Source organism: Lytechinus pictus, chromosome 1 (genome assembly GCF_037042905.1).
Source record: "Lytechinus pictus isolate F3 Inbred chromosome 1, Lp3.0, whole genome shotgun sequence".
NCBI classification, from domain to species: Eukaryota; Metazoa; Echinodermata; class Echinoidea; order Temnopleuroida; family Toxopneustidae; genus Lytechinus; species Lytechinus pictus.
Genome location: NC_087245.1, coordinates 30334585 through 30348306, shown reverse-complemented (window position 1 = coordinate 30348306; position 13722 = coordinate 30334585). Strand labels below are relative to the sequence as shown.

Genomic DNA, 13722 nt, shown 5'->3' with positions numbered 1-13722 from the left:
ACCTACAAATGGTAAAACAAGAGAGCAGTGGACTTATCTTTCACATTTCACATCGTGTTTATAGTAAATTAATCTGCACCCTATTTTGTTAATACATACTCGCTAAATATTAAAAGAAACAATAAAGAAATAGAATGAAAACAAAATAGGAGACTTCATGCTAACATATACCGTTTAACCTGTTAATTATATATTCTTACATAGCGCTGCGAAAGCATTTAGAATTTCATCATTTGCCTTTTCGTTTCATTTGTAATAACTCCATTTTCTTTCGGTTATAGGAATTTTTTACGGATTTTGAACAGAATACAATACTGTATACATGCGGAAAGGTCATTTCATGTACCACGTTATTTCGGTGATCTGGGGCTAGAGAGTAAGGTGTACGGAAAGTTTCTGGTGATCAAGAAAGGAAGTCTGTCTTCGGCAAGGAGAGAGAAAAATGTTGACTTGTCATTTCTCGTTGGTGAAAACCATTCGACGTCCCAGGGTATCAGATAATTACCTGTGGAAAACACGTGCATCTTAGTAGGAAAAAGATCTTTATGTACCCCTCTTTTTAGAGCTCTGCCAGCTTTTTCTCATCTAGCTTCAACAGTACGAGCTCTCCCATACTCGACCCTCGTGTACACGAGTTAGTGAAGTAGATTCCCATTGCTATTCTAAAATATTTCGATTTATTCAAAGAACTCGGCAGCAGCCGGTATTCAAGTACAAATTGAATTATCAAACCAATATGAAAAATATAAATCAATTAAAGGGCATATAAACTCCTCAAAAAAGTTTGGAAATCTGACTTTGATCGATAATTCCTCCTCGGTTTTTGTTAATATCAATGTGTAATTGATATCAATGTGTAATTGATATCAATGAATAGAACATTTAATTCTCTTTAAAATGATGCCCTACATGATATGATTATGGTTCACATGGAGGTGCAGTGCCTTGAAATGTGGGACAAGGTCAAAATTCAAAAGCTGCAAGATGACACAATATTGAAAGTCACTGTTCTTTTTTCCGTGGTGATGAGTAAGTTTCTCAGCGGTTTCTTTTGACTTTGATCGATAATTCCTCATGGGTTTAGTAAATATCAATGTGTAATTAATATCAATGAATAGATCATTTAATTTTCTTTAAAATGATGCCCTACATGATATGATTATGGTTCACATGGAGGTGCAGTGCCTTGAAATGTGGGGCAAGGTCAAAATTCAAAAGCTGCAAGATGACACAATATTGAAAGTCACTTTTCTTTTTTCCGTGGTGATGAGTGAGTTTCTCAGCGGTTTCTTTTGACTTTGATCGATAATTCCTCATGGGTTTAGTAAATATCAATGTGTAATTAATATCAATGAATAGATCATTTAGTTTTCTTTAAAATGATACCCTACATGATGTGATTATCGTTCATATGGAGGTGCAGTGCCTTGAAATGTGGGGCAAGGTCAAAATTCAAAAGCTGCAAGATGACACAATATTGAAAGTCACTTTTCTTTTTTCCGTGGTGATGAGTGAGTTTCTCAGCGGTTTCTTTTGACTTTGATCGATAATTCCTCATGGGTTTAGTAAATATCAATGTGTAATTAATATCAATGAATAGATCATTTAGTTTTCTTTAAAATGATACCCTACATGATGTGATTATCGTTCATATGGAGGTGCAGTGCCTTGAAATGTGGGGCAAGGTCAAAATTCAGAAGTTGCAAAATGACACAATATTGAAAGTCACTGTTCTTTTTTCAGTGGTGATGTGTGAGTTTCTCAGCGGTTTCTTTTAATTATTTTCATGCACCTTAACATCAACATTAATATGGAATCAAACACACCTCTGCACAGGCAAACACATAACAAACAAACAAACATGTATGGGTATATCAAACCACGACTCAAACCATGTTATCTCACAGAACCATCGCTACAGAAGCAGGGGCTTGATTTGAATGGATTTTCATCTCTATTGACACAGACAAAAGAATCATGTTCTGTATTGACCCTTCATGACTATTTCTGCTCGTTTTGCAGCTTTTCAATTCAGACCCCATCCAACACTTTTGAATCCTGCTCTTTTCGTGATGGCATGATCATAACAAGCATGATATCATTTTAAAGAGAATTAAATGATCATTTGAATGATGTAAAATGTGTATTGTGTAAAATTGGGAGTTGGGAGAAATTAATGGCCAAACTCAGATTCCCAAACCTTTTTTGCTCGTTTTGCAGCTTTTCAATTCAGACCTCATCCAACACTTTTGAATCCTGCTCTTTTTGTGATGGCATGATCATAACAAGTATAGTATCATTTTAAAGAGAATTGAATGATCTTTTGAATGATGTAAAATGTGCATTGTGTAAACTTGGGAGTTGGGAGAAATTAATGGCCAAACACAGATTTCCAAACTTTTTTTGAGGGGTTTATATAGGCCTATAGTCAAATGGTTAGGACCAACAGAGAAGCCGAAACTTGTAAAAAAAAAAATGGCCCGTTACATTAAATACATAACAAAATAATTACAAAGACAATTTTTGTAATTGAAATAGAAACAAGTAGTAGATAATGAAATACGTACATATTCAAGAAGCAATTATGCATGCAGGGACCCATACAAACATACCGCACACACACACCCTCACACACGCAACCGACGCACACCTCCTCACACACACAGAGCAAGATCCTATATTTCATTAAGTAGTTTGTTTTAAGGAGTTTTTTTTACCTACTGTAGATAGTGTAGCACTTTCCTGGATTGAATTATGTTATTTATTCCAAAATTTGATACCATTGGAGGAAAGAGAGACTGCAAATTACTGCAATAATTAAACAACACACCTGTGAGAAGCTAGGAGCGGGAATTTTACTCATATTGGTAAAATACAATAATAGCCACACTCCTGGCTTTTAATGAACGTCGTCGTGATCTTTTGTTACTTTCAACAATTCCATAATACATGCATATGGAATCTTAAGATATTAATAAGCATGATAAGGAAGATATGTATATTTCGTTCATAGAAAGACCTGTCTTAAAAATGATACTCGACTGTATCAGTGTGGTATAAAGTTAAAGGGATAGTATTCAATTTGTCACATTAATTCCTATGCATAACCAATGCCATTTTTCTGAATTAAATGGTGAAAAGCTAAAATGACAATATCTGGACAGAGATTCAATCCCTGTCATGCCTGTTGTATCTGCCAAAGAGGTATGATATTTTACAATAGGGTAGTTAGATCTTTCATTTTTAATCGAATAGATACTCGGTCACCAAGTGACAAATTTACCAATATGTCCGCGTCTGCTAGAAAGAATTTTATAATTTTACAAAATTCCCATTTCAGACATACTTTCACTCATACCAAATATATTTCGTGACTTCCATCTTTCCTTGCATGTACACACTTCAGAGGTCTCATTCTGACATTCTCGGTTTATATCTCCACTATGCAGGTTTTCCAGCTAACATCGGTGGGACATGCACGCCAGAACAGACTTGCAGTGGCCAATGTCCCTGGACAGAAGGAAATAGCGGGCGCCCTCCACTCTGCTTCTGTGACCAAGATTGTCCATTCTTCAACGATTGCTGCAAAGACCACACCCAGTGCAGTCGCTACAGGACTCACGTTAGTGCTATCCACTCACAAGCACCCTCAATAACAAGCACAAATGCTACATACAGCTGCGTCAGGGTGCAGAACTTCGTCGACAAAAAGGAGTGGCAGATCATCAGTGCCGGAAGGCCAGTCGAAAAGCTGCAATATGGATATTACATTATTGCATCTTGTCCTACAAAGATGTCTTCAGACATTGATAGGAACTATCGCAAGATGTGTGAAGATGAAAACCGCGACATCATATTAAATACACCTGTATACCACCATCAAGGACTCACGTATAAGAATATGTTTTGCGCTCTCTGTAATGGCTTGAGCATACAGAATATTAAATCCTGGAACGTTGAGTTTTCCAAATGCAATTCATCATTTAACAGTACTGGGTTATGGACAGTAAACTCCGAAATAGGGACTTCGGGTACGTTTACAAAATGGGTGTCACTTGCAACAAAATACTGCGATGTAACTGTGACTGAGCCAGCCAAAGCAAAACCCCTCCGCCGGTGCTTTCCAAATCTTGTTTCTAATTGTCCGAGTAGTTTCTTTGACCAGCGGATTAGGACTTTGTGTCGGAGATATCAGTCTGTAATAGCAGCAAATGGAATCTACTACAGGAACAAGTACTGCGCTCAGTGTAACCTAGGTGTCGAGGTGCGATGCAACATTGTGCGGTATGACCCACCTCAAATCAGATTTTACTCACTGAGGATAGTAGCCGACTTCTCAAAGGGTGACTATTACGTTATAAATCACGAGGGAGAGAGATCGCTGGGATTCCCACCTTGTCCCAATCAGGATCAAATCTTTGACATCTTTCTTGAGAAATGCCGTGTAGTCAATTGCGCAAAGGGATATCTTACCCCATTTGGTGACTGTATCAAGATCCCTTCGACGATTCCAACATCATGTGGACCATTCAGGAATACAAAGAGTGTTCGTATCGAAACTCAGATATCCAACAAGTTTGACTTCAGATCTAACGAGTGCTCTGATATGATAGACTGGTGGTTGACATGTGTTTCAGAGGTCCAGAGAGTGCGCTTATCCTTCACTTTGAATGATCTTGTTGGGGAATGTTCCGTTGACAATATTTACAAGATAGCTAATATGTCAATCACTACCACGAACAGCAGCGACCCAAGGGTGTCGACATCTTTATTGGGTCTTATCAATATCTTCAAATCTCAACTGGAAATCCAGTCATTACCATGCCAAACTTTAAACGTAGATTTCCAACAAGGGTGCTTGTCTCTTCATCGTGACCTCATCGGGGCAGGAAAATGTCGAGACGTCACCATGAACTCTTCCCGATCAGTAGAATTCAATGTCACTGAAAACCAGACGAGTGTTCCAACAAATCTTAACGTTAACTACCAGGCAAAGATTCTTCAGAATCTTATATATGTAACGAGTTTCACGGAAACAGGTACCCAGGTACATACGAGGCAAAGAGTTATGGCCTGCAACCGTTTAGCGTTGGATCATGTACCTTGTCCAGTAGACTCGGCCCCTTATAGTGACTTCATAGTAGTTCCTGTAAAGAACGGCCGGGAACGGCTTAAATACCTGCCGACGGAGAAAATCATCAAAGCTAATCAATATGAGATTACAGCAAATGGAACAGTCTTGGTGTGCCACGGTGTCCTGGGGAATACTTCGGCGTCCATATCCGAAGAAAGGATACCTATCTTCAGTTTTTCTTCTGCAGAGATCCTTGTCAGTTGCTTCGGATTAGGGCTTTCCTTGATAAGCATGCTCATTACTTTCACCACCTACTTAGTGTTTCCCTCCATGCGGAACCTTCCTGGTAAGACCGTTATGTCTCTCATTGTCGCTCTTTTCGTAGGTCAAGGGTTGTTCCTCTTCGGGGTTGGTGAGACACAGAACGATACCATCTGTACCGTGATAGCCATCATTCTGCACTACGCTTGGCTCAGTGCCTTCACCTGGACCAATGTTCTTGCCTTTCACCTGTCACAGAGCCTCGGAACAAGAGCAGGCTCCATGCGGAAGCGTTTCGTGATGGGCTCCAAGATCTACAAGACATTCCTTTTGTACTGCGCCTATGGCTGGGGAGCACCTCTCGTTGTTGTTCTAGTTAGTGTCGCGGTTGATTTCTGGAGCAATGCAGATTTCCAGTACGGGACCATAGCGAGCTGTTGGATCACCGGAGGTCTTGCGAACCTTTTAGCCTTCGGGGTACCCGTTGGCTTGACGTTGCTGGTCAACGTTGCTATGTTCACTAACATTGTAAGTGGGTTCCTCTCGAGAAGAACGCCGAGAAGTGGTCTGGAAGACGAGAGAAGGAGAAGGAGAAAAACGAGAAGAGATACGATGGTCTCATTCAAGGTCCGTGATCAGTATGTCTATAATAACCATGCAGCTATATCTTTTGTAGTTACATTTTCTGAATGTGACGGGTTGGTAAAATCAAGCTTTCTCTTCCAGGTCTAAATATTCAATATAAAAGGGGGAAAGAATTCGTATAGCCCTAGTTTTTTGAAAAATACAGGATATTCCTAGATGGGCAAGATAATGATGTCAGTACGTTGGTTTGAGACGAAGATGCCAATATCTTTTGTAAAATCATTATCCATGATGATAAGATTACCTTTATTCTAGCCTCGTGTTAACATTTCATCCAAACTTATAATCGTCATTTGGACTGCTTTGATCGGTTGATACCTAACTTCTTGTGTAGTTATTGCTTGTGTTATCTTTGACGTCGAGTTTCTCATACAGTGTTAAAAATACTAGTAATTTTACAAAGAAAAGTCGTAAATGTACCGGATGTTTCCCTTTTACTAACAGACAGCACAATGATTTAACAAACCAAGCGTATTTATACAGTGATATGTAACGTAGAATTACAAGTTAAATGTAAAACAAAGTAAAATATAATTATCTTTGTAAAAAAAAAACAACGGACTATTGTGTTTTTACGTTGATTGCAGTGCATCTATCGTATAAATAGTGTTCGATAATTACTATTTTTTTTACAGTTTTATTTTAACAGTGCACATTTGTCAATGCTCTATATTCTGTGTCCTCAGATCGCCTTATTAATGGGGTTCACTTGGCTATTCGCCTACATCGCCGCTTGGGCAGCTATAACGGTTCTCTGGTATGTCTTCATCTTGTTAAACAGCCTTCAAGGTGTCTACATCCTAACCGCATTTACATGTAATAGAGGCACATGTAAACTCTGGAGCACAAAAGTGAACAGGTAATTCAAATTAGTAGGTGATTATACTATAAAGAGCATAATCGGCTTCATGCAAAATTGGACTTATCCATTGATTTTGGAGTGCCTTATTGGTTTGGGAAAAAGCCGACGTTATGTTATAACGCTGTCATTGTATGGCCTTTTTGGAAATAAAACAATATCCCACGAAGGATTCGAGATATACCCTTATGGATCATTACCATGACTTCCCGGAGGGGCCACTTCCATTGACGAGTGGATACCATGCGCGACCACGGGGTCTTGAAAAGCACCCTAAACACGTATTTTCCATATTCTGAAAATGCACCCCTTAACAAGTATTGGCGTGTGAAACCCTACCCTTAACAAGTATTCCCAGAATTGAGACCCTAAACAAGTACAGCGATGTATTTTCCATATTCTGAAAATGCACCCTTTAACAAGTGTCACATGGTACGCATAATACAGAATAATGATAACAAACACATGCCATTTACGATCTCCACAAATCAATCATTTAATCATAATCAAATTCCAAGTATCCAAATTCACCACTTACACAACGGTGATACGGTCTTTTCGTATACATTAAACTACTTGTCGGATATTATGTGCGCACATTTACAAATTTCTCATAAGTCAACGATACCAGTATCAGTATGGAATTTAGGGTTTAAACAATCCCCTCAAGTTGAACACATGAGGAGTTACTATTTGTAGTTCCTCACTACCATGACTACACTCCAATTTCTAAGTGATAATTCTCTTTCCGAATACAATGATCTGTCATAAAATATGAGTAGTGGACCTGTACTGTCCACATATCTCACTTCCAATGACCATTCTCTCCCATCTCTCAATCCTCTTAATATTACTATGGATGTGGATCAGAAATACCCACAGGTTCCATGCGGAGAGTCAATAAACTCTCAAACTATACTGTATAATCAAACTAAACTCAAGCTGTAACGCTTTCACTGGCTCTGTAATAAATCTTGGCCAATACAAAACATTTGGGCATATCACTTGTTGACAAAATTTATCAATGGTTTCGTGATCACTCTCAAAAGTGTGAAGTAGTTCACTCCTCATTAGAGTCATTGTTCATCAGTCTAATTTGAATTGATACAGCTCACCATGATGTGATGAATGTTCAACTAGTATCCACTCTACGACGCCATGCACTTTGGTTCGAATGTCCAATTGCTTGACCAATCTTCATTGACACTTGGAAGGAGGACACAACGATGTTTTCAAAATCCCAAGCTCTGGGTAATGTGCCATCTAAAGTACAAAACAATTAAAGGCACAAACAAATATATAATATGTGTTCTCTTTGAAGTAAACGATACTTAAAAGTCATTTCTTTTACAGCACTCAACTAGATGAAAATAATCTGTCTGTTGAAAATCTCATTTGTTTGATAGAATTTTGATTTATCTTATCATTATTATTTTATCGGGCTTTCCACCATTTACAATGCCCAATTAAACTTTTACAGAATACATCACTTTACAAAGTCACATTTCTTAGTAATAACGATATCCCAATGATCACTCACCGATGGAAGTGTAGGGGACAAACTTGGAAATTATAGTGTAAAGAAGACCTTTCAACGAAAAATGCCATCTTCTGGCTTTCAAATAAATATCACCAGAAATAATCCAGCTATCTCTTGGCTAGAACTGGTAATGCGCACCTCTGCACACCAAGACAGATTCATAGGGTGTGTCTTCTCACCACTCTCCTAATACAGCAGCAACAGCTATCTATCTACACACATAGGCTAATACAAAAGAGTCATGCAAAACATGTTTAAGGTTCATTAACAATGGTTAATGCAATACCACTTTCCTTTTCATTGCTAGGCAAGATGCATTACACACAATACAACTAGCACTCTATTGAACACCAGGCATCTGGATTGATCACTCAACCATCAATGGCACATTCTGCCCTCCTCTCTTTCTCTCTATCATTCGTTCTATCTCTATTTATTTCTCTCTGTCATAACCTTTTATGCTTCAAACTGCACACCTGATTTTAGGGTGTTTCAAATTAAATGAATAATGATGAATTATTTTTCTTGCATTTTCCAAACGTGACAACAAGTATTGGAAACAAAACGGTACTCTTGGCAAGTATTCCCTGAAATGAACCCCTAAACAAGTACTGCGATATTTTATTGTTATGTCACAGGTCGGTCGGTAGTCGGTTTTACCTTTATACACCATTATTTTGGTTTAGTACGGCCCCACCTTCCACACCTCGCGCAAATCTGACTCTAAACACGTAGTGTTAGGGCAAAAAGGACATCCTTTGGCTTTATAAAACATTTCGATGTTGTTTTATCAACCCCGCACATTTGACCCTAAACACGTATATTTTTAGAGCGAAATAATAATAATATAGGATATTTATATTGCGCACATATCCACCTTGTTAGGTGCTCAAGGCGCTCCTATATTACCCGGCTAAGCTAGGCGTTCATAGCGCACACAGCTTTTTTAAGGAATTACTTCCTACCGGTACCCATTTACCACACCTGGGTTGAGTGCAGCACACTGTGGATCAGTTTCTTGCTGAAGGAAATTACGCCATGGCTGGGATTCGAACCCACGACCCTCTGTTTCAAAGTCCGAAGACTAATCCACTGGGCCACAACGCTCCATAGATACCCTTTTTTCAATATTTTTGCGTTTTTTACACCCTTATTACGTTACGTACGTAACGTGCCCTATCTTGAAAAAGGCATCCTTTTTACTTGTTTTTTTGGTCGCGCATGGTATCCACTCGTCAATGTTAGTGGCTCCAGACAGGAATTCTTTCACCTGTGGTCAAAAGACTTATCTGGCGGCGCTATTGCATCTTTAAGAATGGGATGATGACAGCTCACGATAAAGATCAAGAAATCAACATAAAGGCAAACGTTTACATTTTTAAAAATAAGATTAAGACTTGAATTTTCAATTCAATCGAAATAATCTTTTCACCCTTTTCTTTCTTTCCCTCTGTTTGTGCGTATGTTTTGTGGTTCTCTTTCCCTCTATTTCTTTACTCTCCGTTCAGTCTTAAACTCAGATAGATAACTTTTGAGTGCGTACGTTCAAAATTATGGTAGCAATCTGTATTTGTATTTTTATCTCCCCCTCGTCATGTCATCTCTTTCTTTGACCAACTACCATCCATCGCCATCCTACCCCCTTCCCATTCCAGATTCCGTGAGAGATGTTCCAAGATGGTGACACGTACTACCAACAATTCGAGCGGTCATCACCGGTGCATACGGGAAGATGGGAGTCGCGATGAACTCAGCGGTGACATCTGCCAGGGCGAAGAAGCTATGGAAGAGTGCAAGTTAAAATTGAAAAGCAATGAAGATGCAGAACCTGACGCAGACATTGATGGAGCTCCTGAATTATCAATCACACCAGTGTGAACAATGACTTGGCCTTACGGGTTTTATCGGTCGTCAGCCTTGCAGTTGGACAGTATAGGACTGCACCGTGAAAAAGATAAAAAAAAGTACTGTTTCCAAAGAGAAGCGATGATACGGTATAGAATGAGCCCCCCCCCCCCCCCGGGGGGGGGGGGCACTTCCATTGACGAGTGGATACCATGCGCGACCATGGGTTCTCGAAAAGTACCCTAAACAAGTATTTTCCATATTCTGAAAATGCACACGTTCACAAGTATTGGCGTGTGAAACCCTACCCTACTCTTAATTAAGTAAGTTAATTAAGTATTGGAAACAAAACGATACCCTTGGCAAGTATTCCCTGAATTGAACCCCTAAACAATGTCACGGACGTCGGTTTTACCCTCACATACATCATTGGGTTTAGTACGGCCCCACCTCACACACCTCGCACAAATCGGACTCATAAAACCCGTAGTGTTGACTGTTGGGGCAAAAAAGTACATCCTTTATAAAACATTTTGGTCGTTTTACACCCTCGCAATTTTGACCCTTAACACATAGCTTTCCTAGCGAAATAGATACCCGTTTTTCATTATTCTAGTGTTTTGGCACCCTTATCTAGAAAAAGAAATCCGTTTTACGTGTTTTTTTTTAGTGGCGCGTGGTATCCATTCGTCAATGTAAGTGCCCCCCCCCCCCGGATGAGGCAACAGCTAGATGGAAGGTGATCGAAGTTATGTGAGCCGCCAATCGCTAGGAACCGTAAGACACTATTATTTACCGCTGATCTTTTTCTACGTAGTATTATAAACCATAATTGTCATTATGATATCTCCAAGTTATTTTTGAAAGGATCAATGTGAATCCGGAAGTGATCAATAAGGAACGGGGTAGCAGTGGTAATATACAAGTAGACAATTAGGTATATATTGGTTGACGTTGAACGTGACAGTGATGATGATAAAAATGATGGTGATAAAATTGATGACAACTTGATGATTATGAAATGTAAACCAGAATGTTTGTTAACGATCTTACATCCTCCAAAAAGTACACACAGCCATCGATGCAGGGTCAATTGTAATGCTCTGCGGAAAACTTTGGTGAAGAAATTGAATGTTGCCAAATAATGTCATCATCAAGAACAACGAGAACGAGAACAAGAAGTTGTTTAGATATCTTTACACTGAAATCAAGTTTCAATCAGAACAGAAATGTGAATTGGAGATGAGGGAAATATATGACATTTCAACGTCTATATAAAATGGAGTAGAGTTTTCTTTACCTTGTACTAAAAAAATATCACCTGAATACTGTATTCATATGTAACTTTTGGTGTAAACTACAGTAACATGGTTCCAATAGAAAAGTTTTGAATCAAAACAAATAAGTTCACTAGAAAATTGTTGGTATCATGAGTCACGACGTTTTAATAATTTAAAAGGTTTACTAATATTGTTTAGTTAAGAAGTTGTGAGGTGCTAAAGATCCATGATTTTGATCATTACCCTGATAGTAAATTTCTGAGAGAGTCCTCAAACCTTATAATAATAATAATAATTATAATAATAATAATAATAATAATAATAATAATAATAATAATAATAATAATAATAATAATAATAATAATATAGGTATATTTACCCAGGGTAGCCACTTCAGTTTCGAAAACTGTTCTACCAGCGGGCCCTGCTATTATTACCCCGGCTTAAGCTGAGCTGCCTAGTCGCTCAAGCATTCAAGGAATTCCTTCCTACCGGGTGCCCATTCACCTCACCTGGGTTGAGTGCAGCACAATGAGGACGAGTTTCTTGCTGAAGGAAACCTTGTATAGTAATGACCTATTTTTCATCAATACCTATTTCAAATAATGCAAAAGCATATTGAATGGACTGAAAGAATCAAAATATCATGGGCTAATCTTCTATGTGCTTGATCGACCTTATGTCAATCCAACTAAAGGCTACGTACCCATAAAATTAGGGAAAAAAAATATTATGGCACAAAAAGTAAAATGTATACCGGTATATGAATATCTTTAATATGAATATCTTTAATATGAATATCATTGATGTATTGTTTATTATAAGTTTCCTGATGAGAACCGACAAATGTTGACTCGGGCTACCTTTTTTTTAATGCGAAACGAATTAATTTACTATATTTTTAGGATACAGTGTCGGGGCTTGTGTCATCACATCACGTCCGGTCGGGCAATCACTTTACCCGACTATTCGAGAAAAGGACCCCCTAAATTCTCATAAGGTCGGGGCCAATTTTTACCTGACCCTAAATATGATTTGGCTAACAAATTTCACAAAACATCGGGAAAATTTGATCGGAATATTCGTATATTGACTGAAAATTGAAAGCGTCGGGTGAACTGGCTCCGACCTTTCGGGAATTTAGGGGGTCCCTTTCTCGAATGGTCAGGTTAAGCCCCTTTCACAATTGACGTACGACCTGTTTACGACCACCTGCAACAGTTTTTTCTTGTAGTTGCACGATCGATCCCTTGGTGTCTTGCGAGCACTCGCAGTCGTTGTAGACGATCGCACAAACTCGAGGTGGTCGGAGGTGATCGTGACTGGTCGCATCTGAACTTTGAACATGTTCAAAATCCAAACGCGATCAGATACGATTGATTCACTCGCAACAGGTCGTACCATCGGTCGGGCGATCATCGTGTGAGTGTTGTTCAACGTTGTACGACTTGGTGCGAGAGGTGGCACAACTAAGTATAGTCGCATTTAGTCGACTGGAGGTCGTACAACACTTGCACATGTGCTGGAGACATACAGAGACCAGTCTTGCGACTGGGTGCGATAATATGAGACTGTTGCAAGACCGATCGAAATTACGGCTTACTACATTCCACTACCGTTGCATTCGCATGTATGCGACCGTTCAGCCCCTTTCACAATTGACGTCCGACCAGTTTACGACCGCCTGCAACAGTTTTTTCTTGTTGTTGCACGATCGATCTCTTGGTGTCTTGCGAGCACTCGCAGTCGTTGTAGACGGTTGCACGAACTCGAGGTAGTCGTGACTGGTCACATCTGAACTTTGAACATGTTCAAAATCCGAACGCGATCAAATACGATCGATTCACTCGCATCAGGCCGTACCCGGGGTCGTACCATCGGTCGGGCGATCATCGTGCAAGTGTTGTTCAACGTTGTACGACTTGGTGCGAGAGGTGGCACAACTAAGTAGTCGCATTTACTTCACCGGAGGTCGTGCAACACTTGCACATGTGCAAGCGACCTACATGTACAGAGACCTGTCTTGCGACTGGTTGCGATAATAATATGGGCCATAAGACTGTTGCAAGACCGATCGCAACGGCTTACAACATTGCACTACGTTTCATTCGCATGTATGCGACCGTTCCACTCGCCATTCCTCGTGCAACACTCGCATGTGATCGCACGAGCACGATAAGAGCATATGCGAATTACTCGTGCAACGGGGTTTACTGGT

The 13722-nt window shown here is 39.4% G+C and overlaps 1 protein-coding gene across 1 annotated transcript; it reads left to right on the top strand.

Moving 5' to 3' along the window:
- Nucleotides 1-1747: 1747 nt before the first annotated feature.
- On the top strand, nucleotides 1748-10331 carry LOC129260779 (adhesion G-protein coupled receptor G6-like). Its single transcript, XM_054898752.2, has 3 exons — nucleotides 1748-5962; nucleotides 6667-6839; nucleotides 10035-10331. The coding sequence occupies exons 1-3, from the start codon at nucleotides 3392-3394 to the stop codon at nucleotides 10255-10257; spliced, it is 2967 nt and encodes a 988-aa protein (XP_054754727.2). The 5' UTR covers nucleotides 1748-3391; the 3' UTR covers nucleotides 10258-10331.
- The last annotated feature ends 3391 nt before the right edge of the window (nucleotides 10332-13722 follow it).